A 25,172-nucleotide genomic window follows, 5' to 3' on the forward strand; every position below is an offset into this window, starting at 1 on the left:
CCAGCTAGGGGCTGAGAGGCAGAAAAAGCTGGTGTCCCATATTCATGCATTAGGATGAAGGGAGTAATGGGAAGATTCTCAGGGTTTATGGAAACATGGTATGGAAAGGAGGGTACAATGGGGAGAGTCAGGAGAGACTTCTTATAGGACATGATCCTGATGCTGGGCTTACAGCGTGGGTGAGCATTAGCTGGGGGAGATGAGAAGGACAGGTGCTCTGGACAGCTGGCATGTACGAGCAAAGGTGTGGGTGGAAGAGAAAACTGTCAGTGCCATGTACCCTAAGAGGCAATGAGTAGAAGGAGGTAAAGATGGGTACTTAGGTAGGGGCCCAGCCCCAAGAGGTCCTTAGTGGGTTTTACACAGGGGAGCTACAGGGTCGGCGTTACTTTTGACTTTGAGCAGTCTGGAGCATGGCTTTGTTGGGGCCTCTGTTTGAGGCAGGAAGAACAGTTAGGACCATTGTGGAAGTCTGTCACATTAAACCTACATGGATGGTGGGGTAGGGAAGCAGCCCTGAATATGAGTAATTTCTACAAGAAAAATTAGTGATTACTTGGATCAAGAAGTTGGGGATGAAAGAAATAAAGAAGTCTAAGGCTGATGCTCCAGTTTCTAACTTAGGAGTCCAGGTGGATGGGTGGTGCCCCCACAGAGAGGAGCAGAAAAGAACACCGTGTTGGGCTGGGTGACTCTGAGGTACTTGGGGGATGTCCAGGTAGAGATGCCCAACACACAGTTGGAGCAGACAAGGGGCCCTGGGGTTGGAAACTTGTGGGGAAAAGAGTGCTTGAGGGTGGTCAGAGGATGAGGATCCTATGAAAAGGAGGATAGCTGGGTATATGGGGCGAGGAATACAGAGTGTCGGGAGGGAGTGTGGTCAGGTCCTACAACTGGGAAGATTCAAGAGAGCTTTCTCTAGGGCATGGCCAGCAGTCCGGAGGCCACTGGCTATGGTAGAGAAGGGAGTTCTGTTCTGGTGGCATGTCGGTGGGAGGCATGGGCACCGCAAAGGCAGATTCCGGTAAGTGGGCACCCACGGGCAAGGAGGAGGCAGAGAGAGCAGCTGGTTGATGGGGGAGGGCCCTGGGTGAGAAGGTCGGCTCTGTGATCTGTGCTCCAGTCAGTTCCCTTCATTGTTTCCTGCTTTCTCCTTTTCCTCTTTCTCCTTTCCCTCCTCCTCATCCCTCCATCCCAACCACCAGTTTGGCACATGGTTTGACCTTGGCCGTCATGGAACCTGTATTCAGGTAGGGAGGCAGGCGTTAAATAATCAAAGGTCTTGCTTGACGGATGTCTTGATTCCTTACGATCAGCCTCACAAATAATTATTGTAATTTTGATTAATACTATCCGAGAAAAGTAAAGAGCGTTAAGAGAGCACATACAAGGAGTTCTACCTTCTTCTGAGTATCACCTCTTACAAGCAAACCGAGAACTAAAGTATTGTACGTTAGAAGGCACTGAATGTATTAGTGGACTATAAAATACCACTTGTTTGGTCGAATTTTGAATTTGAATTTCCCATCAAATACCACTTTTGCCTTTAAATGGAAAAAGTCAAACTCTCTGAGTCCTTTTTGACCCCTTCAGTCTGTATTACACTGAGACATAATAATGGTAATTAATGCAGTGTTGACTGTCTGACATTTTTCCAAGAGACAAGATGAAAGGGACAATATACATCTCAAAGGGTAGGAAATCTCTGGTTTATCTTTCACAGCATAATGAAATATACTTTATCATTAAAGTCTTGTAGAATCTTATTAAGACTTGCTGTGCAAGGTAACTCCAGGAGAAAATGTCTGTTGCCCTTGACTACCACGTGCATATTTGCTTTATGTAATGCAAGGGAAACTTTTAATTGTCGGTGTTAAATTCTCTGAAGTTAATTCCACATCACCTTGACGTTAAGCTAACAAGCAGACAGGGTCATTCCTGGTTTGTAAACTGTGTTGTCTGGATGGTTTAATAGTATCATATTCAAGAATGTGAGCGGCAGAGAATTTGAAAGAAAGGTAACAATGAGTGCTCAGAACTATGAAATAACTTGTCGGAAAAAAAAATAGAGGATATTTTTTCCTCTCTCCTTTCACTGCTCTGGCAAAAGTGGGCTACGTTTTCTTTCTTCAGAGAGAGAGATCAGTATGGGTTTTATGCCAGGGGCCATTTTAATACATGAATGATTTGTAGGTAAATTTATTGTAGCCAATGGGTGCAGTCAACTGTGTAATAGAAATATTGTCAAAAAGCCGGGATTATTATTTAAATAAGTGCAGTGTTAAATTTGATTACATACTTTTTAAAGCTAATAAAACATTTCATTGCTCTCAAACTATTTCTCATAGTCCCATTTGGTCAGAAAACATAAATTAAGTGAGGCTCTGCATAGAAAATTACCCAGGCTTTGTGTCGATGGAAGCATGCATGGAAAAGCTTGGCAGCCTCGAAACTTAAAGACGAAAGGATGTAAAAGGAGTTGGCAGGCTCCTGGATAGGCTGGTGGGGACACTTTCTCCCTGAAGATTTATGGAAGAGGACTCCCTCGGGGCATGCTCGAGGTGGCCCCATGGGTGTTGACTTGTAGCAAGTCGAGATGTGCATCAGATGGGGCCTCCTCTTTCCTTTCCTTATCAAGAGGCAGAAGACACCCAGGCTGATAAAACTCTGTTTGCTTCGACAGAGGGTCCTACCAGAAACGTCAGCTACTTTCTGTACAAAAAAAAAAAAAAGGAGTTATTTTTGTTTTAAATAAATCAAAGTAAGGCCTTTGGATGCCAACATGAGGATATGACATTTTAAATTGTGCTATTTGCTGAGCTTATCCTGTGACAGGTCTTCATTTCTACCAAATGTCAAGGATCAGCGCCTTGCATTCATTTTAATGAAATATTGTGCTGATAAGGGTTATGAATGCCAAGTTTAAGCTGTAAATTACTAAATGCCGGGCTGCTTTATGCTTTGTGAATTCACCAGGGAGCCAGCTAATGAAGGTTTCTTTCTCACTTCTTACAGTTAGGGATTCACGGTTATGCCTTTGCGATCACAAATAATGGATATATCCTGACGCATCCAGAACTCAGACCACTGGTAAGAGAAGTACCTATTTCTGTGTTTCTCCTCTTATGATTTTAAAAGATTTTCTTCAGTTCTACAATGATGACACTTTGCAGTGGTGTTTATCTTAAAAGTTCAATTTGTAGCACGGTCTCCTAAAGGTTGTTTTAATAGGTTATAACTAGGTTTTTTTTGACGCATAATACATTAGTAATGTAGGATAAATATATTTATGATCATTCTTTTATATATAAATAAATAAGTGCATTTATTTATTTATTTCACACCTGCCAACACATGGAAAAAGTTTTAACTCTGGACAGCCCAAACCCCATCATAATGGATCCCTTTATATAACAAATGTTCCCTCTCACTCCAACCAGATGCACTTACTGCACATTGCATTGGACACAACAAATTAGACCCAGGATCCCTAGAAATTCATTACGGTGGGATTTGCCCCCAAATCACATGGCCTAAGCTCAGTGCCTCCTGTGTTGAAGGTATTCAACAATACCTTTTTTGTTTAATTGGAGCAGTTGAGATTTTCTCCCATTCCCCGCCTAAGCCATATCCAGTAGCATTGTTTGGTGACCTGATGTGTGAACCGTTTTCTTTCTGAAGTGAGTGAGGTCCGACCTCATCCAGCACAGCCCATGGTGTCGTCCACCCTAATCTCCGGGGAGAGGCTGCCTGGAGCATTGTGTTGAGGAGGAGTCCGAAGGGCAGCCAGGCTCATCTGGTGGGAGGCCCCAGTCCATTGGCAGTAGCCCCTGTGGACTCTGGAGGGGCAGTGGCAAAGAGTGTGTTCGTTGTCCCTGGACCAGATGCAACGTGATGAAAGGGCAACCCTTTGGGTTTGAGTGTATTTAGCTAATTTTACAAAAGATGTAAAATCATAAAAGGCAATATTGTAAACTCTGCTTTTGAAAGATAAGAAGGTGTAGGTGGTTTTCTCCAACAACATACACATGCATTTGCTCGCACCCAGCCACTGCACACGTCCTTTTTTTCTTTCATCGTGCTCAGCAGATAGCGGCACTGCCTGCCATGCAAATGTTTGTCAGGGCAGCATCACGGGGATCGATTTGTTTCTCGCGTGGATCATTGTCTGGAAAGAGCTCATATTTGAATGGCATCATCATCCAACTTTGCTCTAATCTCCCTGGTATTAATGGAGTTCTGGCCATATCATGTGGATCCCATATGCATGCTTTAAGATGGGATTTATGGTAATAAGTTCAGTAATTAAATATGATTTCAACAAACTTTTTATCAGAAAAGGATTAACTGGTCAGCTAATTCCAAATGGAACTCAGAATTACTGAAAAGTCTGATTGGGAAACTTACTAATTTAAGGATATTTAAAATATAGCTAAGTCTAAAATGCTTTGCCCGTTACCCATTTCCAAGCCACTCAGGGCTGTCTGTTGGGGTGGTAGGAGTGACGTGTTTGTGGTTGAGTATGGGCTCCTTGTGCTTATTTATTCCAATTGGAGTGGGGCAGAGTCAATAAAACAATCAAACCTGGATCCTCTGCCAGTGAATGAATTGGCTTCCTATTTATCAGCTTTCTAAAAAGGGATGAAATGGAACCAGACGTCAGAAGTCACCAAGGTAACTTCTCTCTCTCTGCAGCAATGGCAATGAGCAGCTCCCATAAGCACAGTTGACTCACAATGCCTTCCTGGTCTTTTATATCCCCTGGTCATGCAGCAAACAGTTTGCCTGCAAATAGTACATCTGATGCACTTTCCAGAGCTGTGGCCACTGAGAAGGCAGCCAAAACGCTCTTAGAAACGCAGGGCAACCAGTCAGCACTGATCAGCCCGTGACAGTGCAAATGCTCACAGATACAAATCATTTCTGTTCTTGTCACTGCTGAGACACTGTATTGAATGGTTTCACCAGAAGTGATAGCCAAGGTCAAGTTCCCATAAGCAGGATGGCCCAAGCAAATGCCCCAGCATCTCACTTGTGAAAATCCAAACCAGATGAATGGTTTTGCAACTGATCCATGATGAGAACATAAGGAATGGCCAAGCCATTTATCTATCTCTGACCCTGAGGCCCTGGGATACTTAGAAGAGGTTTGGAGTAATGCCAGCCGTTGAGGATTATCTGAACTCATCCATCTGAATGTGATTGATTAGTGGATGTTGACTCTGCCTCGAGTTTTGCATTTTCTTCCTGGGCAAAAGACGGCAGTGAAGTGGGAGGAACTCAAATTTAGCAACTCTCAGGTTCCCCTTGACTCTTGTCCTGCTACATCCTAGCTGTGTGGTTTGGACTAAGTCACACAGCCTCTCTGAGCTTCATCTTCTCTTGTAATCCTGCCATAACCATAATGTATGTGTCACAGCTTTGTTGTCAGAGTAAATGGGATAATGCATGCAAACGCCTTGGGTGACAAAGCTGGCCCTGGGACATGGTGGGGACAGTGATGGTTATACCCACATCCTATTTATATTATATGGGCTCTATCGATCTGTGCTCAGCTCCTAGAAAGATTGGGAGAATGTGGTGGTGGTGGATGCTTAGGAGGATCTAAAGGACCCTTTTTGATTATTCAGTTGCTTCAGACTGTCATGAGAAACATTGGCGAGGGATCGCGCGCGCGCACACACACACACACACACACACACACACACACACACACACTCTGTTTTCAAGGCCAGCTCCGGAAGGCAGGTAGACAACAATCTTACTATGAGGTTCTCTGTGAGCCCTACCAGGTGAGGAGACTAAAGTTCGTGGTGGTTGTTTGTTTTTAAAGTAGCAGTAAAAATAATACCAGGAGCTGTGGTAAGTGCAGAATGAGAGCTAAGCTAGCTGGGCATCCGTCTGCATGGATGGGATGCCACTGGCTCTGGCATGAACAAGTGACCTGTCCGTCTCAGTTTTGTTTACCCCAACAAAGGAAGCAGAAAGCTTTCTCCCACCTTCTCTCTAAGCATCAGCCCACTCAGCACAGAGTAGGGACTCTGGACAGAGCCACTGTTCGTTGCCACTTATTTTGGGTCCTTCTGAAAAACGTAACTTGTGAGCTTGCCTTGGAAACCTGCTCTCTGCACCAGGCCATACATCTGCCTTGCTCAGACTGCTCCCGCATGGCCAAGGACAGCCAGCTGCCAGCAGCCACCCTGGCTAGCTGGGGCAGGGAACAGACTCGTCTCTCCCCAGCCCAGCCACATAATCGAATCCTTATTCATTCTCCGTGATTCTGGCCAAGGCTGCCAGATTAGCACGGTGGGTGTGAGCGTGGGGTTGTGGCCAGCACAGGAGGATGGCGCAAGCTCGCTTAAAATAACTCCGATTCCCTCTCCATCTGCCACGGGGGCTGTTTCTGCCCCTGTAGCCAGAGGAAAGAAGTGGGTTTCTCTGAAGCACAATACCAATATTTTTCTAATTTGTCCAATAAAATCTTCCCCTTGAACTTAATGCTCGGCTTGATTTTATCCAGTATTTTCTTTAATCTTGTGTGAGTTGGGTGTGAATCATGAAGCGTCTCCAAAAACAGCTCAGATATAGGAGCCTTCACTCAGCAGACTTGCTTTGGTTTAATTGGCAAAACTGCTAAAATAATACTTTCCTGTTGATAACTGGGCTCTCCCTGGTCTTTCTCCAAGTGTTTCTCAGCCACTCTATCCTTGCTACCACCTTGTGATTTCTGATAGCCTGGCATTCACGCAACAGATGTTACCTGCTGCCAGGTGTGCTGGGTCCCATGTGGCAGTGGGGGCTGCTGTGTCTGTCTTCAGGTCCCTCTGGGTGGGGAGTGGGCCAACACCACAGCAAGACGGACTCAAGTTAGACCTTGGGGAATGCTGTTAGACATCTGGAAGTTTTTTTCTGGATCTTTACCACTCTTTAACATTCAGGTTAAAAATATTTTCAAAGCAGAGTTGCTGTTAGATTTAGTTTTCTTGGGGCACCTGGGTGGGCTCAAATCGGTTGAGCATCTGACTTCGGCACAGGTCATGATCTCATGGTTTGTGGGTTTATGCCCCTTGTTGGGCTCTGTGCTAACAGCTCAGAGCCTGGAGCCTGCTTCATATTCTGTGACTCCCTCTCTCTCTGCCCCTCTCCTGCTCTCTCTCTCTCTCCGTCTCTCTCTTTCAAAAATAAATAAACATTAGATTTAGTTTTCTTGTGCTTTATTTTCCAAATATTTGTGGATTTTTTTAATGTGGAACCCTGACTATATCTCTTTTCCTCTTGCCCAACAGGGCATTGAGGGGAATAAAATTGAGAAGGTGCCACCTTTGACATGACCTGATTTTTGTTGAGATTTTAGCGATCCATCTGCCCCTACATTTTAGACGAAAGGGTCAACTGAGTTGATTTCCTTCCCCAAGGAGGCCTGGAATGTGGACCTGGTCAAACCACCAAAAGAACACAAATAAGGCTCCTTTCCAGCAGCCACAGCACAGGCAGGGCTCCACAGAGAAGCCTGGGGCACGCAAAATTTAGGACTCCTTTCCACGGAGACCATGTTGACATCTGCCAAAAGCTGTTTGCTCTGGGTCTGTGAGCCCAGGAGAAGGGGAAAGATGCTAGAGCGTTTCTATTCTGTAAGAAAATTTGCCAATCGCATCAGCCACTAGGTGTTGTGGTGGGTGGGACGGGAGGTGGGAATGACGGAGAGAAACCCTCATCCGTTCCTTCGGTGTTTGCAGGCATCCACTAAGTTCTAGGCCCGAGCAAGCTGCTTGGGGTGGTTACAAAAACATGTCCCGCCTCCAGGAACTCAAAAATCTAAAAGGATGGATAAGATTGTATACTCTGGGTGGGTGAGTAACTATAGACACTCCTAGGAAAAAGTGCATTCTTGTGTGTTTGTTATCGTTGTTGTTGGGTTTTAGTGGGTTTTTCTAACATTCGTTGATGTCTATTATTGTTCTAGTAAGTGTTCTATATGTGCTAAAGCTTTCAATCATTAATTAATTTGATAGGAAACTGAGGAGTAGGTGCTGTGGAAAGGCCCAGAGGCTCACAGGGAGGGTGTCTGTGGGGACGATCCTGGGCAGGTGTATAGAGAAGGCAGCCTGGAGTCAGACTGCAGATAACTGTACGTGCCAGGCTGAGGAGCTCCAGTTCTCTGTGGGGAAGGCAGATATCCCCATGTGACAGACAGGAAGCTGAGGCCCCAATGATAAAGTGGTAAGGTGACTAGAAAGTTCCAGAACCAGGAGCCCTAGCCCAGATCAAGTCACATGTGCTGAATTCTCCATTGGTTGGATCTTTAGGAAATGGGAGACAGAGCGGTTGGAAGGTGGCAGTGACCAGGAGGCCACATGGATGAATAACATGTTCATCTTTGGACGATTATAGTTAGAATCTGTCTAGACTAGAACTGTGTAGTAAAAATATAATGCAAGCCACAAACAGAAGCTTCTTATGGAATTTGAAAATTTCCACTGGCCACATCTAAAAAAGCAAAAGAGAAACAGGTGAAATTAAGTTTAAGAACATGTTTTAGTCAGCCCGGTATATCTGAAATCTTATAGTTTCCATAGATAATCCATAAAAAATTATTAAGGTTTTATTTTCCATTGTTTTTCATGCTAGTGTTTGAAATCTGATGTGCATTGTACACTCTCAGAGCATCTCATGTAGACGAGCCACATTTCAGGTGCTCCAGAGCCACGTGTGACTCGAAGCTACCGTATGGGACAGCACAGGTCTGGAGTATGACCAGACATTTTGGTCCCTTCTACACAAAATGGATGGTAGATCCTCCCCTTTCCTGCAGGTGGGTTGGAACAAACTCACTACCACCACCATCTCCTATGGCTCTTCCATCCTGGGGGTCTGTGCAAACAGTGGACGGCCAGTTAGCCCCCTCCCCTGTGGCCTCAGCCCCTCCCTCCCAAGCTGCAGAGTGGAAGCAGGGAGTTGTTCAGAACTCAGGAGCATGAGGTTGGTGGCCAGGGCAGATGGGCTCCTGGCTTTGGCCATGCCGCTCTGGCAGTTGCAGCCGCGTGAGTTCACTCCTAAGCCACGCAGACTTCCTAAACCGAACTGTGAAGCACAGGCCAGTGGGCGGGGGGTGCGAGCCGTATTGGCTGAGCCTGAGCTGTCAGATTTTCTAAATCAGAATACTCAGATGCCCCAACCATTTCTGTTGTTCTGTCACCTTGAAGGAGCCCAAATTGTGCAGATAGCCATGTCGTCTTCCCAACCGATGACAGAAGCTTTCCATGCTCTCTGGGATTCAGTGCTGCTGTCCTAGGCACCGGCTGTCCACAGCCCGAGGTCTGTCTGATCTCACCAGCCTTTCCCTTGGGTCACCCCTTGACTGTCCCACTCTCGATGTTGATCCTGCTGCTTTGTTCTTGTGGCCACCTGGGCAGTTCGTTTTTCTTTGTCCTTTTGCCATTGCACAAATAGATGGGCCCTTGCAGAAGGTCATTGAATCCGTGGATCAACATGTGGATGTGCTAATAAATAGAAACATTCTTGTACTGCAGCCCTTTCCTAAAGAATCAAGGGGACATTCCTACAGGCACATGTAAATATATGTGGAATGCTAAGGAGACGGTGCATATTAAACACCAGTTTAATAGGAGCTTAAAAGTTGGGGGTAATATTAGAACCCCTGTCCAGATCCACCTGATCTAGCGCGAGCAGTGGACCATGTGAAGAGATTCTGTATCATTCCGAAAAACGTTCATGCGGAGTTCCAATGTGATCTCTCTATCTTTGTGTAGATCTTCGGTTATGCAAGGGCTGACTCCCATCCCACACATCTCCTGGTTTTATTGTTGTGGATAATCCTTATACCAGAACACCTCAGTGCATTTTCCTTCATTTCTTCTGCCCAGCCACACCTACTCAGTGCAAATGCTCAGGGTTCTTTTTAGTTCAACGGGTGTGGGTGTGGCCTCCCCACGCCATCCCCCCTCACATGCTGTCGGATCTGGCTCCAAAATGTGCTCCAAGCCCTCCCCCTTCTCTCTGTACCCCCTGGTCAGGCCACCGTTCATTCTGTCTCTCCCAGAGGGCTTCTGTCCCCTTTCTGCTCCACTCTGGGCACCTGGTTTTGCCCGTCCCCACCGCCTGCTCACTGTGGCATTATTCACTCTGCACATCAGAGGCTGCTTTCAGAGACATCAGTCATGGGAGGGCTTCAGATTGGCATGCAGTGTAAAACCCTAACTCCTGGCTGTGACCGCAGCACTCTGCCAGATCTCACTCCACCTCCCCATTCTGCCTGAGCTTGTGTGGCTTCCCACGGTGCTCACCTGTGTTCTGGCCACACTCTGGCCCTTTTGTCCACTCCTCCAACACCCCAAGCTCCTTCCTGCTCTGAACCCTTGTTCCCGCTCTTCTCTCTACCTGGAATCTCATCCCAAATACACTCGTGGCTGTTTGGGCTTATTCTCACCTTCCAGGCCTCATCTAGATGTCACCCCTGCTCCTGGACCAGAGGAGCCACACCCTTCCTTCATCACCTTTCCATCGTGTCTCCTGCTATAGTTTCTTTAGATCACTAATCACTTGTGGGAAAGGTTGATGTGTTCAGCTTTTCCCCTACTGTCCCTGTGGGTTCCTGGGATTTTTCTGCTGTATGGAAAAGATGGTCAGTAACTATTTGTTGAGTCACTTTGATGGTGTTTGAATGATGTTGGTGATTACATGTCTGGGTACCAGTTTCCCACGATCAATGAAAAGTGCAGATACCACATACTCACCCATCAGACATTTCTCGAGTCCTTCCTGCATCAGGCACAGAAATTGAATTACACGTGATTGGTCAGGCCCTCTGCTCTTTCTGTCCTTCCTTCTGCCCTCCTGCTTGCCCGCAAGCTTTCATCAGATGTTCCTAGAGTCAAGCACCGTGCTAGCTAGTAGGGGCCTAGAAATAGGTAAAAGGGTATCTCTGCCCACAGAAGCTCACTGCACAAAGCAAGAGTTCCCCGACAGTGAGAAAGCCAAGAAGAGCTATGAGCTCACAGTGGGAGTGTCTGCTTTTCTCAAGGAAAGGTGCCCTGAAATGCAGGAGGGCTTCCCAGAGGAGGTGGCATGCACATCAACTGTATCCACAGTCCACCTGAGGGGACATTTTTACCCCACTCAGCCCGGGACCCCACACCCTCCCCAGGACCGCTGTCCTCAGGCCTGGCCAGACACACGACTTCTCTGGTCTCAGAACCATGCAGTCGCCCGTGAGGGTGTTTGAAGTGGGGGCCTAGCCTAACAAACCTTTCTCCCAAGTGCGGAAATTCCTTCTCAGCCTCCTCGCCCTCCGCTCAGGCAGCAGATGAACTGAAGGAGACTCCCCAGTAGGTGGCGCCCGGGCACCGCCTTGTGCCGGGTCCCCTCGTGGATGGCGTCCCTGCCAGCGGCACATTCTCAGAGCGCAGCCCAGGGACTCCGGCTTCCTGGGCTGAATCTATCCCGTTTAGTTTAAAAGAAAGCATTAAGGGTTGCCTAGTGAGTGTATCTGCTCAGAGGAGTGTGTTCTCTGAGAAAAAACGAACGAGGCTGTGTGACCCCCGTGTAGCAAGCAAGCCTGTTCGTTTTGAGATACATCATTTGGCCAAAGAGAAAACAGAGCCCTGCATGGCTTTCCTCTTGATGAAATTGTTGAGGGCACTGTTTGAACTGCCCTGGTCTGGACACTTGAGTGGAAGAAGTGCCGCGAGTGGGGGATGCTTCTACCTGGAGAGAACCTGGGGGTTACGCCAGGTCGTGGGGTGCCAGAATTTCTGTGGGCTGGGAGCTGCCCTCTGCTGTGCAGACCTCAAGGACTCAACAGGCTCTGGGCCCCCAAGTTCTGTGCTGGGTGTGTGTTTGGACACTCAGGGCGTAGATGGGGTTGAGCAGACAGGGACCTGGTGGCAACGATGCAGCTGTTACTTAGCGGGTCAGGACCCCGGCTCTGGGCTGAGCACCTCTGTGTGTTTTGCCTTCTTAAGTCCTCATACTGCCCCGCATGACGGTGGTACCCATCTCAAAGGGAATAACTGATGCCTAGGCCAAGGACCGTCGGTCAGACAGCAAATTTGGGTCAGTCTTCAGGGGAAAACCAAAGGATGACTATGGACAATGACATGTGCCTGGTCATTTTTCGTAAAATTAATTGTGAAGCAGCGTTATAAGGATCCCTCACAGAATGCAAGTTGGGCTGGAGAGCCTCCCGGCACTCCTGCAGACACTTTCCCCCTTTGCCTCTGCCCTCCGGCCGGCCCCGTACACTGCCCTGAACTGAACTCAGCGGGGGCTCTTTTGCGCTGGGCAGCGGCTGGGGTTTGGCTCCTGGGGGGCACCCACTAGAGGTAGAGACAGGTGGGTGGGGTCGGAGTGCACATTCAGCCCTGTGGCCCCGGGACTGGCCGCACCCAATCTAAAGTCACATTTGCCTCCCTGTCTCTGTGGCTTTCTCTCTCAGGACGTGAACGGTGCCCTTTCCTCTGTCCCTTCAGGAAGAGTGGGAGAAGGGTCCCCGCTACTGCTGGCTTCGGGGGACTGCATCATTTCTTCTAGTTTCCCACACCCTGCCCACACCGTTACAATAGCCTCTTTATTAAACCTTCCTTAATTAGCCAGCGTGACTATGCCATGTGCTTCCTGCTGGGGCCCCACTGATACAAAGGTAAGGGTAGACTGAAGGTTTGTTTTTCTTAAGTCTTTACTCTGCCAAAGAAGGAAGGAGGAAGGTTGGAAGGAGAAGGAAAAAGAAGAACAAGAGACTCTGTCAGTTCCTTGTTTATTCATTCATTCATATTCATTTGTGTATTTATCTCTCAATGCAGTGGGAGCAAAGAGCTTCCCTATACCTTCTGGTAAATTTCCCTTTTACCCAAGTGATTAAGAATTGGTATCTGGTGGGGCTCCTGGGTGCCTCAGTCGGTGAAGCATCTGACTTTGGCTCAGGTCATGATCTCACGATCCGTGAGTTCGAGCCCCGCATTGGGCTCTGTGCTGACAGCTCAGAGCCTGGAGCCTGCTTTATAATCTGTGTCTCTCTCCCTCTCTGCCCCTCCCCCACTCTCTCTCTGTCTCTCTCTCTCAAAAGTAAATGTTAAAAAAAAAATCAGAAAAAAGGAAAAGAATGGGTATCTGTTGCTTACAGCAACAGCAGCCTAGCTGCTACAGCAGTGAAATCGCCAAGTCTGGGAGCCTCTGCTGGGTGTGGCCTGGCCTCAGCTCTCAGGGAACCCACAGTATGCACCCCTGCCCCCCGCCACCCTCTCCAAAGAGGTCTCTCCCTGTCCAACCAGGCTTCTTGCATAGGCCTTTGAGTTTGGTCTCAGCACTACATTATAGAAATATCTGCACACATCCGCCCCTCGCTGCATCTGCACGGCCAGCAACCTGAATGCTGATCACATTGTGTTTTATTCACCCTTGTATATGCACGGCCCCGTGAGGTACCTCGCAGAAGAGATGCAATGGTAAATAAGTGGGGAGAGAAGACTCACATCTAGGAAACTGATGACACACTATATTATTAGGCACCAGGGTGAAAATATTGACAAGAAGTGGAATTTATAAAAGGACTTGGTGTCTAGCTGTGGAAGGGAAGGGGTGGCTGGAAAAGGCTGCGGGGAGCCGGTTTGCAGCCTATAAGCCCGAGGTCACAGTCTGTGATCCAGTCCAGCACAGCTGGGAGCAGCAAAGGGCCCTTAGACACCAGATGCATAACAAGCTCATTCTTGCACTGCTGGAGTGGTGAATCTTTCCTCCCGCCCTCCCCCGCTCTTCCCACCCTCCTCCCCCCTCCTCCTTTCCTCTCTCTCTGGGTCCTTCCCTTCCTTCCTTTCTTCTCTCTTTTCTTTTCCTCCCTCCCTCCCTGCCCTCTCTTCTTCCCCCACCTCCTTTCCCTCTCTCCCCCCTCCCTCCCATTCCTCCCTCATCTGGCCTGTATTCATTGGACGCACTCTATTAGAGGCTGGGGATCTAGTGATAAAATGAGACAGACGTAATTCCCCTTCGTTACCCATTTACAATCTCATGGACATTTTTTAAAGTTCATAAGTAAACAAATAAATAAAAAGTACTACACATTTCGGATAAACTCTCCGAAAGAAACAAGGATCTGAGAAAACAGAAAGTAGGGAGAGGCACCTCCCTTGGTTGGATGGTCGGGGAGAGCCCTTCCTGGGAATGGCTTGTTACACCGAGCCCCTGAGGGAGGAAAGAGAATCACTGTGCAGAGATGTTGGAGGCTCTTTCAGGCTGAGGGAAGAGTGTCAGCAAAGACGCTGAGGTGTGGCGTGTTGAGTGTGTCGGAGTCTGGAATCTTTGGGTGGATTTAGGACAGACTTCCAGAGCACAAGGGGGAGTGACTGGGTCACTGGGGAGTGATAGGGTCCTACTTGGGAAGAAGCTCAGTGAAGCACTTGCCTTTAATACTCTGCTCATGTCCCCTCAGTTACTGCCATGTCCACACATGCCAGCCTGGCTTCCTGCTGCCAGCACCTGGCTGAAGACTTCCTCTGGCTTTCAGGGTGCACTCCTCTGAGGCAGCAAGCCAGATGTGCCAGGGAGTTAGCATACCCCCCACCAGAGACTGGTGAGCACCCCCCCTCCCCCCGCCCCTCACAGGGGGGCTCTCTCGAGAAGGCTCCTCAACAGCAGCTCCCAGAGCCTGGCCATGGGATTCGGCTCTGGGTGCCCACAGTGCTCATGTGCTCGATGATGTGCCTTGTGTTGGCCACCTGCCCGTCTCTGTCTCTGGGCCACTTTGCCGCATCCCTACAGGTGTTTCCTGAGAACTCCTCCCAAGTAAAAAACCTTGCCCTTGAATCCAGGGCTCTGGGACCGCTTCAGAGAGAACTCAAGCCAGGATACCAGTGGACTGCTATTTCTTGGGAAAAATTGATTTGCTGTAGCCTAGAGCTTCAAATGCAGTTTTGCGTGTGCCCCCATGGCCTTTTGCATTAACACGATGCCATCAGACACATTTTCCATTATATTTCGGGCTCCTGCACATGAATTCACATCACACCAGCTTACTTGGAGAATCCACGTTTGTGCTTAGAAGTACCAGGGAGCCTTGGCTTTGTGCTACTACTAATCAAGGGTAGGCGAAAGGAATTTGGTTTAGAGATAACATTCTCAGCTGCTTTATTGTTTGGCAAAAGGATTTGATGAGGACAAAGCCTTTCTTTACACTGGACACACTCTGACCTTTGTTTTACTAGATTAATTTCATATCTAGAGTGCCCCATCTTGGATGATGAATTAGCAATAAAAAGCTCATCAAAATGTAATTATATGCAATGTGTTGAATAATGATCTCTTAAAAATTCCTATAGATTTGTCTGCACCTCCTTCCCCTTGTGGGGGAAATGAGCCTCAGCTGCTAGCTACTAGCCCCCCGCTCAGGAATGCAAACCCTAGCCATATTGTGAGTCTGAGATGGGAGAGCTGGCTTCTATCATTACCCAGTGTCATCAATTGATCAATTGCTTTTCTGCATGTGATGCACATCTTTATATAATTTAAAGGACCATCTCAACGGGGGTAGGAATACACAGGAAGTGGAAGCTCAAGGCAGAGTGAAGCCCTCACCTCCTCCGTCGGCAGCAGCCTGTTGCCGGGAGGGAGTTATTAATTAAAATGTTAACTGCCCAGACAATAGCAGGCAGACCAGCATGGAGAGCGCCTGCAAAGCAAGCATTAAAGCTTTCATAACTGTAAATTCCCGGAAAGTTTGCTCCTCCTTAAAATAGGAAAACAGAACCATCTGTATCTCAGAGGAGCCTTAACTGAGCTGTTTGAGTGTTGTTAGGCTTTTCCCAAGGAGCCCGGCTGGTTTCTCTCCAGAGGGCTGGACTTGGACAGGGAGAAAGCCTAGCCTTATTCCCTGCTCTTCGAGGAGTCCCTTAAACCCTACAGCTGGGCCAACAGCAGAATATTCAAATGATTCCAACAGTGAAAATACCCACACTCATTTGAATAACTGAAGAATTCAATCATTTGAATGCCAATGATTATTCCTCCCGGAGTTTACATTTTAGAAAGACAGTGCATCTGAATCCCCATGAGAGCATTAAATTGCTATCTAATTAGCAGTCCCAAATTATATATATTTAAAAGATAATTAAAGGTTTGAAGGCTGTTGGAATAACTGGTTATACATTTAAATGAATCACAAGAAATTTGTTAGTAATGTGCGGAGTTTTCTTTTATTTCTTACTTCCCTCTTTGAAGTTCAGTAGACCCAACCTCTCGGGGTTAAGTTTGGTAGCGGTAAGATAAAGGCAGATGGTTTTAATTATTGCAGCTCCAACCTCCAAATAATTATAAGCAGCTGTCATTTTTACATGATCTTAAATGATAAGACCCAAAGAATGCAAATAAAACAGTTGACACCATGGGCTTTGGGGCACCATAATTTAATAATGCCCACCACCGCTGGACTGACCATCGCACATCATTGCATCTCTGAACACACTTCCGGGGTGCCACTTCCACATCCTTTGTGGGTGTTTGCAGGGTGAGGGGGAAACACTAATACAGTTGGGCAAGAAAGTAGTTTGGCCAAGCCAGGTAGGGCTCTTGCTTCAAACCCTTCTCAACCTCACTGCCCCTTTCTCCTTGGGATGGGATCTACCCCTGTTGTTGCCCCAGTGAGCCCCCCAGTAGATGATGGCATAGTAGAATGGCACCCAATAGTTGGAATTTCTTTAGCCCATAGCTGGGACTTTCACAAGATTGGGTACTCACGCAGCTTGCCAGAGCCAGAAATCCCAAATGAGTGGCTAGCCTGCCAGCCTCAACCCAGGAAGCTCTGGGTTCAAGTTTGAAATGTGAGGCTTTCTGTGCCTGTCTCTCCTCTCAGAAGGGCAGAGACCCCCTGAGGAGCAAGTCAAGGAGACACTGGTCATTTCCACTTACCGTAGCCACAGAGGCTTCTCCCATTTGGACCCCTCGACTAGAAAACCAAAGTCTGACTGACAGACAGAGGCACACAGTTCACCCTAGGCAGACCTGCGGATGTACTTTGCCAGAGTCAAGTCTAGAACATCATCTAGAGGGAAGACATACATCTAGAGGGAAGACACACACACTGAGTACTCCAAATCAAATCAAAAACCCAAGGAGCCAAATGCTTGATTCTCACCAAAAGTCTCACCTGGAGTTTCTAAATTTCTATCTGCATTCCAGGAGGAGGGTTTGGGAGTAAGTGGGGCAGGTGCAAGCATTTACCTGACTCCCTAGTACTGGGGCAGGCTTGAGAGTCATACGGCTGGGATGCTCCTTCCATGGAGCCCATTGCATCCAGGTTCAAATACAAATATGAACAGTACATTCATATATATTTAATGGAAAGATTCCTTTGAGTGTTAATAATTTGTTTGAAGCTCAGCTCTGCTCCGTGTAGAATGGCAGGGAGCTGGTTGATTGTGATCCCAGGTCACCTTGCCATCATCGTCCTTCTGTTGTGCCGTCACAGGACACATCTCAGGCAGGCACCAGACAGCAGCCTCAGGTACATGTTTGTCCGTGGGGCAGAGCTGTCTCTGAGGCAAGGGTCACCCTCAGCCTCATCTGCCAGCTGTGTGGCCTTGGACAAGTTGCTCAACCTCCCTGGCCTCCGTTTTCCTGTGCCACAAAATGAGTACAAAAATAGTGCCTACTATCTGAGAGTGTTTTGAGGATTAAATGAGTTCATGTTCACAAAAGGTCTAGAACTGGCCAGACACGTACTGTGGGTTCTACATGTGTTCATTAAGTATATTCGCTTATATTCACATCCTAATTTGTTCATTGACTCTCTTCACTCATTCAAATATTCAAATATTCATGGTGAATCACTTCTGCCAGGCACTCTCCTGGGCATTGCAGGTTCAATCTTGAATGAGAAATAGCCTCTTTCCTGGAGATTTTGGGACCTAGTTGGGGAGATGTGATGGGTGTGGACAGAGAGACCACAGGAGGCTCAGGAGAACACAGGAAGGACCTGAACCAACTCTGCACTAGACTTCCCAGATGAGCTGATGTCTCTGTCAAGTCCTGAGGAGCCACTGGATGTTGAGTTGGGGTGAAGGCTGTTGGAAACAGAGTGGTTGATACAGAGCCTGGAGGCAAGGATGATAATGACACAGTTAGCAGTCAGCTCAGTCTAGCTGGGGAGTCATAGAGAGACAGGCAGGAAGTACAGAGAGAGAGAGGTCAGAGCAGCAAACAGAGACAGAGTGATGGGGACTGTGGCATTCCCGAACATTGGGCATCATCCTAGAGGGCATGGGGAGCCATGAGGTTTCTGGGCCAAGTGGTGATTTGGGTTGCAGAAGAATCTTCCCTTCTGGCATCTGGACCCTGGAGCATGGACTAGAGAGGTAAATTCCATGCAGAAAGGCTTAGAAGACACTCACCTTCATCAAGGTGGGTGGGTATCATGGTGGTTGAAACTAAGTTGATGGCAAGAGGGATGGAGAGACATGACTGTATTTCAAAAGACAAGGAAAAGATAGAAGCAATGCATATGGCAGTTTGATGAGCCCTGGTTGCTTTGCCTGGCCCACTGGCCTCTTTCTCTGATTCTACTTGCCTTTTTAGCTTCTGCCCACATCTCCATGATCACAGACAAGTGTAAGACTCAGAGGATTGAGTCAGCCTTGCGGGGGACCTTTGGTTTTCCTATGAGTCACGAGTGACATCAGAAGTCCCTTGGGCTTATTCAGACCAGCATGCATCCAGAATTAAAAAAAAAAAAAAAAAAAAAAAAAAAGACTGTATATCAGAATCATCTGCAAAGAAAAAATCAAGCCTAAACATTTTGCTGGGTCACCAATCTAGTGGGATATGGATGGATCAGTGATGGATGAGAACCTGTTCAGTCTGGTGATGAGAATGTGGCTAGGGGCAGAGAGCAGATGGGTTGAAAAGACGGCCATGTGCATGTTTATACCACAAAAACTCTTGTGTCCTCAGGGAGGCGCAAACAAGGGCCACCCCAGGGGAAAAGGGAGACAGACTCTAGCTGAAGGATCAGAGAAACTTCCATGGAAGATGTGGGCACAGAGGTGGATCCCTTTATGTCTTCTCCTCCTTCACAAGTATCTTTAAAACTTTTAGCAGAAAAAGAGAAAACTGTGACGCCACACAGCCCTCTAATAAAATCATATACACACACACGTTTGGTGAAGGCTCAGCTATCTGATGTAGGTTGATATCATCACAGGCATAAACCAGAGTCAAGGGTAATGGTAGCTGGCTTGCAAGAAAGGACTCCTTTCCCTAGTTTCTTCCTCCCTCCATTTCCTTCACTTGCAAATCATTGCCAGCTTCCTGCACTTCATGCCAGTTAGCACAGAAACCTTAACATTGAGAGAGGCCTCTCTGTTCCAAACATCATCCCTCCAAGTGGAGCCAATGGGACTGGAATATTTCTCCCAGGGACTGAGCCAGGAGAGGTGATGGGAACAGGGGTGACAGGCAAGGGAGGCCCATGTCCCTAACCACAGGCAGAAACCCCGCAGCAGAGAGCTCTCTCTGTGTGAATGGGCAGCTGCAGCACCTCTGGAAGGCAAATGTGCCACAGTTTTGTGGCACTGTTGGTTGAGGCTGGTTTTTTATTTCACTTGGGTGAATAAGAAAATGCATCGTCTCTGCAGTTTTTGGTGCCCAATTATAGTACATGTTCAAAACAGTCTGACACATTTCAATACCCAAGGGTATTTTGATGCAGTTAAGTGCTCAGGGGAATAATGCCACATAAAGTTCTGTAAATGCATAAAAAATTGTTTGCTTGTCAACTGTCACAGACATACTTTCAAATTATAGAGGTCCTCTTGTTATCCTAGATAGTATTTCCTAACGACCCAGCTATTTGAAAGCTTTATATGAAATCAGCTTTGGAATATGGCACTGTCTGTGCTCGAGAACTCGAAGCAACTCTGTTTGGAACTTGGGCATTCGTTCTGAAGGTTGTCCTGCATCTAACCTTTGCCCAGAAGACTGTAGTGTGGGTTTTTGTCCAGAGTGTTCTAACCAATCAGTGGGGCGGTCTTCCAGGTACCCACACTCACCTTTCCTCTGCAGGTAGCATCGTGGTCTTTCTTCTGTGCTCAGGGCTGGTATTTTCTTAGCAAGAGCCCTTCACCTGACTGAGACGCCTGCAGACAGCTCCCCTCTCTCTGGGTCAGAGTCCCTGCTTCCCAGTCCCTGGGCTGGCACCAAATCTCCTCCTGCCCCAACTACTCAGCACGCTTTTCATTTTCATGACTCTCTTGCTATTACAAGGCAGACTGGCTTTCTGAGAATGGGAATTTAGATCCAGCCGCCATGTATCAGCCACACCGAAGCCTACAAAACCGCTGGTGGAGTGAGGCCACTTCCTCCCCACACACCATGGGGGTGACTCACCACGACTCAGAGGACACTGATTAAGATAAAGGTCATTGGGGTTTTCAAAGCAGCCTGTTAATTGTTGTTTTTTAAAAAAATACCAAGGCTGTTTTAGTTTTACAGCGATCAAAAGGATTTTGTAATCACACTAGGAGAGCACGTAGAACTTTTCATCTTTGAGACACTTAAAAACATTAATTAATAAGAGCAGGGTACCTGGTAGAAAAAGGAAAAGGCTTGTTGTCTCGACATGCCCTGCTGCCTCTCTCCCACCTTCCGGCTGCTTTTGGACACGCCCTCCCTGCTTCCCTCCAGTGTATCTGGGCTTCTCATCTACCCACGAACACGGAGGATTTCATCCCTACGTACAAACTCCTTGGTGTTTGTCCCCTGGCATGTCTATGTCATCCGGTCATCAAACTTATCTAGAAAGGTCTGAGCCGCATGGGGTGGTGCAACCAAAGGGCCAGCACCATTTTGAGGGAAATCCTAGATACCATGGTACCATCAGATGCTACAAAACTTTTCTGAGGCTCTGAGTCAGGTGTTGGCTATTGGGCCTTGTATTGTGTGCACCGGGCATGCGCCATGATCCTGGTTCCATGCACTCAGTATATCGTAGTCGTTCTCAATCTAAAACTGAATCGGTGTACCCCTGGCCGCGAAGGCCAGTTTCAGGGTAGCCTGAATGAGTTGGCGTCCAGTGGAGGCACAAGGGACTGGTGGGATTTGGCTTCTGGCATGGTTCTGCACCCATTAATACGCCTACTGCGTGCTGTGGGTGGTCGCCATCTGAGCTGAGACACCCTCGAGGGAGGCCTAGTGCAAAATGTGGTGAAGACCCGAGGCTGGGCAACCAGGCAAAGATGGGGTGGGATCCCAGTTCCACTGCCAGTTAGCCATGCCACCACGTGGCCTGCATCCCTGGGCTCTGCGTTTGCGTGTCTGCGAAGTGGTTATCCTTCCATGGAGATAGGCACACCATTTAGCACGGCTCCTGGAAGAAGGGCATTCACTCTTCCTGAGGAATGCTAGGAGGTGAGGGGGAAGGTAGCCGTCAGAAAACATTTGCTTTTTTTTTTTCTTTTTTGCTAAAGGCAGTCACTTGGAAAGCAGAACAGATTGGTTGCTACATTTTATGAATTCCTTGTTGGAGAAACAATGAACTTAGAAGACTGAAAGCTGTAACTACTTCAAAGTACTTTCCCTTTGGAACAGATAGCAGAATGGTGGGTGGGGATCCCTGCATGGCCTGTATCGTGATAGTGAACACAATATTTTTTTTTCAATTCCTTCACTTTTCAGTATTTTCCAAATTTTCTACAGTGAGCAGTTGTTACATGGATAATCAAGGGAGAGAGAGAAAAAAACAAAACAAAACACCTTAAAAAACAGCCAAAGCTTAAACCATTTGGATTGTAGACAGGAGTCACTGATACTGTTTCCACTGAGACTCCCATTCCCTTGGGCCACCTCCTCTAAGGCTATGTGCCATGGCAACCGGAGACCTTGTATTTGAGACCCTTGCTTTGACCTTGAGAAGAATGGACCACGATGTCAGGTTGAATTGCCTCTTTTTTAAAAGGACCGTACTATTAAGAAACCTTTGATCCCATGAGCATACTTTCCAGGGCTGAGGCAGGTGCTGCCACATCTCAGGTGTCAGTAATGACCTTGGCAGTTATTGGTGTTTGCCGAGTAGGCATTTCTTGAGGCTGTTTGCCAAGACATACCCCTACTCAACCATGTGTGTACCCATTTGCTTCTCATCCCAGCCCCGTGAGCTGAATGCTATTACCTGCATCCTACAGATGAGCAACGTGGGCTCAGAGAAACGCACAACAGCCCTGGAGCACACAGTGTGTGTGTGACTAGAACTGGAGTCTGACTCTAGGGCCCTGCTCTCTACTGCTCTTCTGACCACCCTGACTGATGAGCAGTGAACCACCGTCTACAACCTGAGTGCAGGAAATGACCGTTCTCAGACAGCTTCTCCATGCTTTCCCCAGGCTCACCTGGGCCTGGCTCAGGACCTGATAAATGTTCAGTATCCAACAGTATTTTGGGGTATGTGGGTGTGTAAATGAGCAAATAAGGGAACGAATGGCTGAGGGAGTGAAGGAATGACATGCCTGGTGGCCATCAGGCCCTGCTGTCTTGTGCATGGAGGAGAGAAGATGTGCCTCCTTTCCTTCTCCTTGAAAGGACCACTTCGGCCTCTCAGACAAGAGGAGACGTGGGCCTCGGAGGAGATGGCAAAGGTGTTCACCAGCTGAGGACCGTGCTTTCCTTGGGAGAGAACATCTGCCCAGACAATGGCTGGCTCCCTGCCCTTGGCCACACCCCTGCACCAGATGGCATTAGCTTTGGGCAAGGTTTCTTCCTCTCCAGTTGTGGGCCTCCCACCCCATCTCCTTCCTTCCTGTTGGCAGTGTGGAGCAGCACGTACAATTTATCAATTATTAGCATACACAATATTTGTTTCGCAGAGGCTGTGTGTAGCTGATCTCCTCTGGCCCTTCCCACCGCCCCCCCCCAACACACACACACAGGAAAAAAAAGCAAAGGCATTTTTTTTTTCAAACTCACACGAACATGGCCATCACTTCAGCCCATCCCATTATGCTTCCAAAGTCCATCTCTAGATAACCCATGAGAACACTCAGGAGCACCCAGTTAACCCCCACCTGGCAGGTTCAGGCACATAAGGCAGCTCCTGTATGGCTCCAGCTTGCCCCTCAGATGGGTGCCCATCTTGTCCCATCCTCCTAGGCCACGGGCTGGTTTGTGTGTTCACCACATCTGGCCTTTATTTGAAACTCCACCTCAAAGTATTTCATAGCACAGAATATCTTTCCTTATTAAATTCTCCCCCACATATTTTTTTCATAAAACAGGCACCAAAAACTACAAACCTACCCGTGGCTCTCAAAGTATCTGTTTATAAACCTTTGGAAACCGTTCGCAATTCGTTAATCACATTTTCAAAGGAAGTTACAGTTTATAGATACACTAACAAATGCCATATCCGATGCCTCAGCCCCAGTAACGAGATCCTCACGCAGGGAAGCAGGGAGTGGGGCTGGTGGATCCGGGATGTGTCACAGGCTGAATCCCACGGGATAGGGGAGATCTGGCCTGGGAGTCAGATTTACTTCTCGTTCTGTCACTCTTACACTGTGGCCTCCCGTGTGTCCTCTCGGGGAGAAAGTAGGGGATCAGCCGTGCTCAAACACAGTAGTCTATCTTGATTAACAGTGAGGTATTTTGCAAATCACATGTTCCTAAAGAACCGTTAGGAACACTTCACTTAAAATGTACTTTAAAAGTGGTTCATTTACAAGGAAAATAATAAAGGCATTAAATATATACAAATCACGACTCCAGTGACTACTTACGTTTGAAACCCAAACCAGCTTTAAAACAACATCTTTAGAAAGGGAAGGGGGTAATGTGGAGAGAATGTGTTGGTACCTGAAACACCTAAGGGCATAAAGATTTCAGTCACAGCTTGATCCAGGCACACACGCCATGTTTTCAGGACTCTCTTCCTGTCTCTTCTCTGCTTTCTCTGCACTGGCTTCATTCTCAGGAAGGCTCTCTCCAAGCAGAAGCAGAGATGTTTATGAGGAGCTCAAGTTCACGTCCTACCACCTTAATGATGCTAGTGGATGCACAGCTCTTTTATCCGGATAAATCCAAGAAAGCATCCCAGATTGGGTCTCATCTGGGTTGGCATGAGTTATATACCCAGCTCTGAACCAATCTCTGTGTCCTGGAGAGATGTGGGTCTCCTTACATGCTCAGGTCACTTGCCCACCTCTGAACCAGGATGGTCTTGCTTTCCCAAGAACTATATTTATGGAGCATAGGGCCCAAGGTCTTCCCCTGGAAGAAAGCAAGGTGATTGCCCTGGAAAATGTGAGGGATGGGTGGGGGCAGTGCACAGCACAGATGTCTTCCTCTTGGAAGTCTAATCTCTAGCCTCCCAATGTGCTTTCTAAATGGGAGAAAAAATAAAGGTGGATCTAGGGTCATTATGCTTGAGTTTACTTACCACCCTCAATCTGTTTTGTCTTATGCAACAGCCACTGACTTTTCCTTCTCTCGCTCAGAGTAATCACTCTGCTACATTACTGCTTGATCTCTAATGGGAGACCATTAACAAAGACCCAAATGGGAAGTCTTGCAGACTGGTTTCACATACCTGGTTAAGCAGACATTGTGGTGGGGCATTCCTTTTTTTTTTTTTTTTCTTTTTTTTTCCTTCTTTTTTTTTCTTTTATTTTTTCCTTCTTTTTTTCTTTTTTAGTGTTTATTGATTTTTGAGAGAGGAGACAGAGAGTCATTCCTAAAATGGAGTTCCAGAGCAAGTATCCCCAGTCCTGCCTGTTTCCTTCAATGAAACTAACTTATTTAGACTCACTGGCTTGTGGACCAGTACACTGGGAGTGCTTCTTCACCTCACGCTCTAAACTCTCCAGGTTCTCTGAATATCAAAAGTGCAATGTACTGAATTTCTTGAGTGTTTGACAGCTGGGAGTGGTCAGAAGGCCAGGCTTCTCTAAGCATTAGAAAATTGCCAAATACCATCTAGAAGGACTTGGGTGCTTTAGCACAGGTATGGCTTTTTCTGCTGCGAGAGTCTCAAGTCCCAGCTGAGGTATATAGTATGCAAGTCTTGGTGCTTAAGATACACACCAGGAGGAGGTGCATGACTGTGACTCTCTGACACAACCATCTTCAACAAACACCTCCTTCCTGCCTCTGGTTTGCAGAGCAGAATCACTGACTGCGTCTCCTTC

The 25,172-nt window shown here is 47.4% G+C and overlaps 1 protein-coding gene across 1 annotated transcript in view; it reads left to right on the forward strand.

The window, feature by feature from the left end:
* CACNA2D3 (calcium voltage-gated channel auxiliary subunit alpha2delta 3) overlaps positions 1–25,172 on the forward strand; it is an 863,383-nt gene that overhangs the window by 650,740 nt on the left and 187,471 nt on the right. Inside the window, exon 17 of the mRNA XM_030307036.1 lies at positions 3,016–3,090. Coding sequence (XP_030162896.1) covers positions 3,016–3,090 — 75 coding nt within the window. The remainder of the gene's footprint in view (positions 1–3,015; positions 3,091–25,172) is intronic.

Source organism: Lynx canadensis, chromosome A2, assembly GCF_007474595.2.
Source record: "Lynx canadensis isolate LIC74 chromosome A2, mLynCan4.pri.v2, whole genome shotgun sequence".
In the NCBI taxonomy this organism is placed as follows: Eukaryota; Metazoa; Chordata; class Mammalia; order Carnivora; family Felidae; genus Lynx; species Lynx canadensis.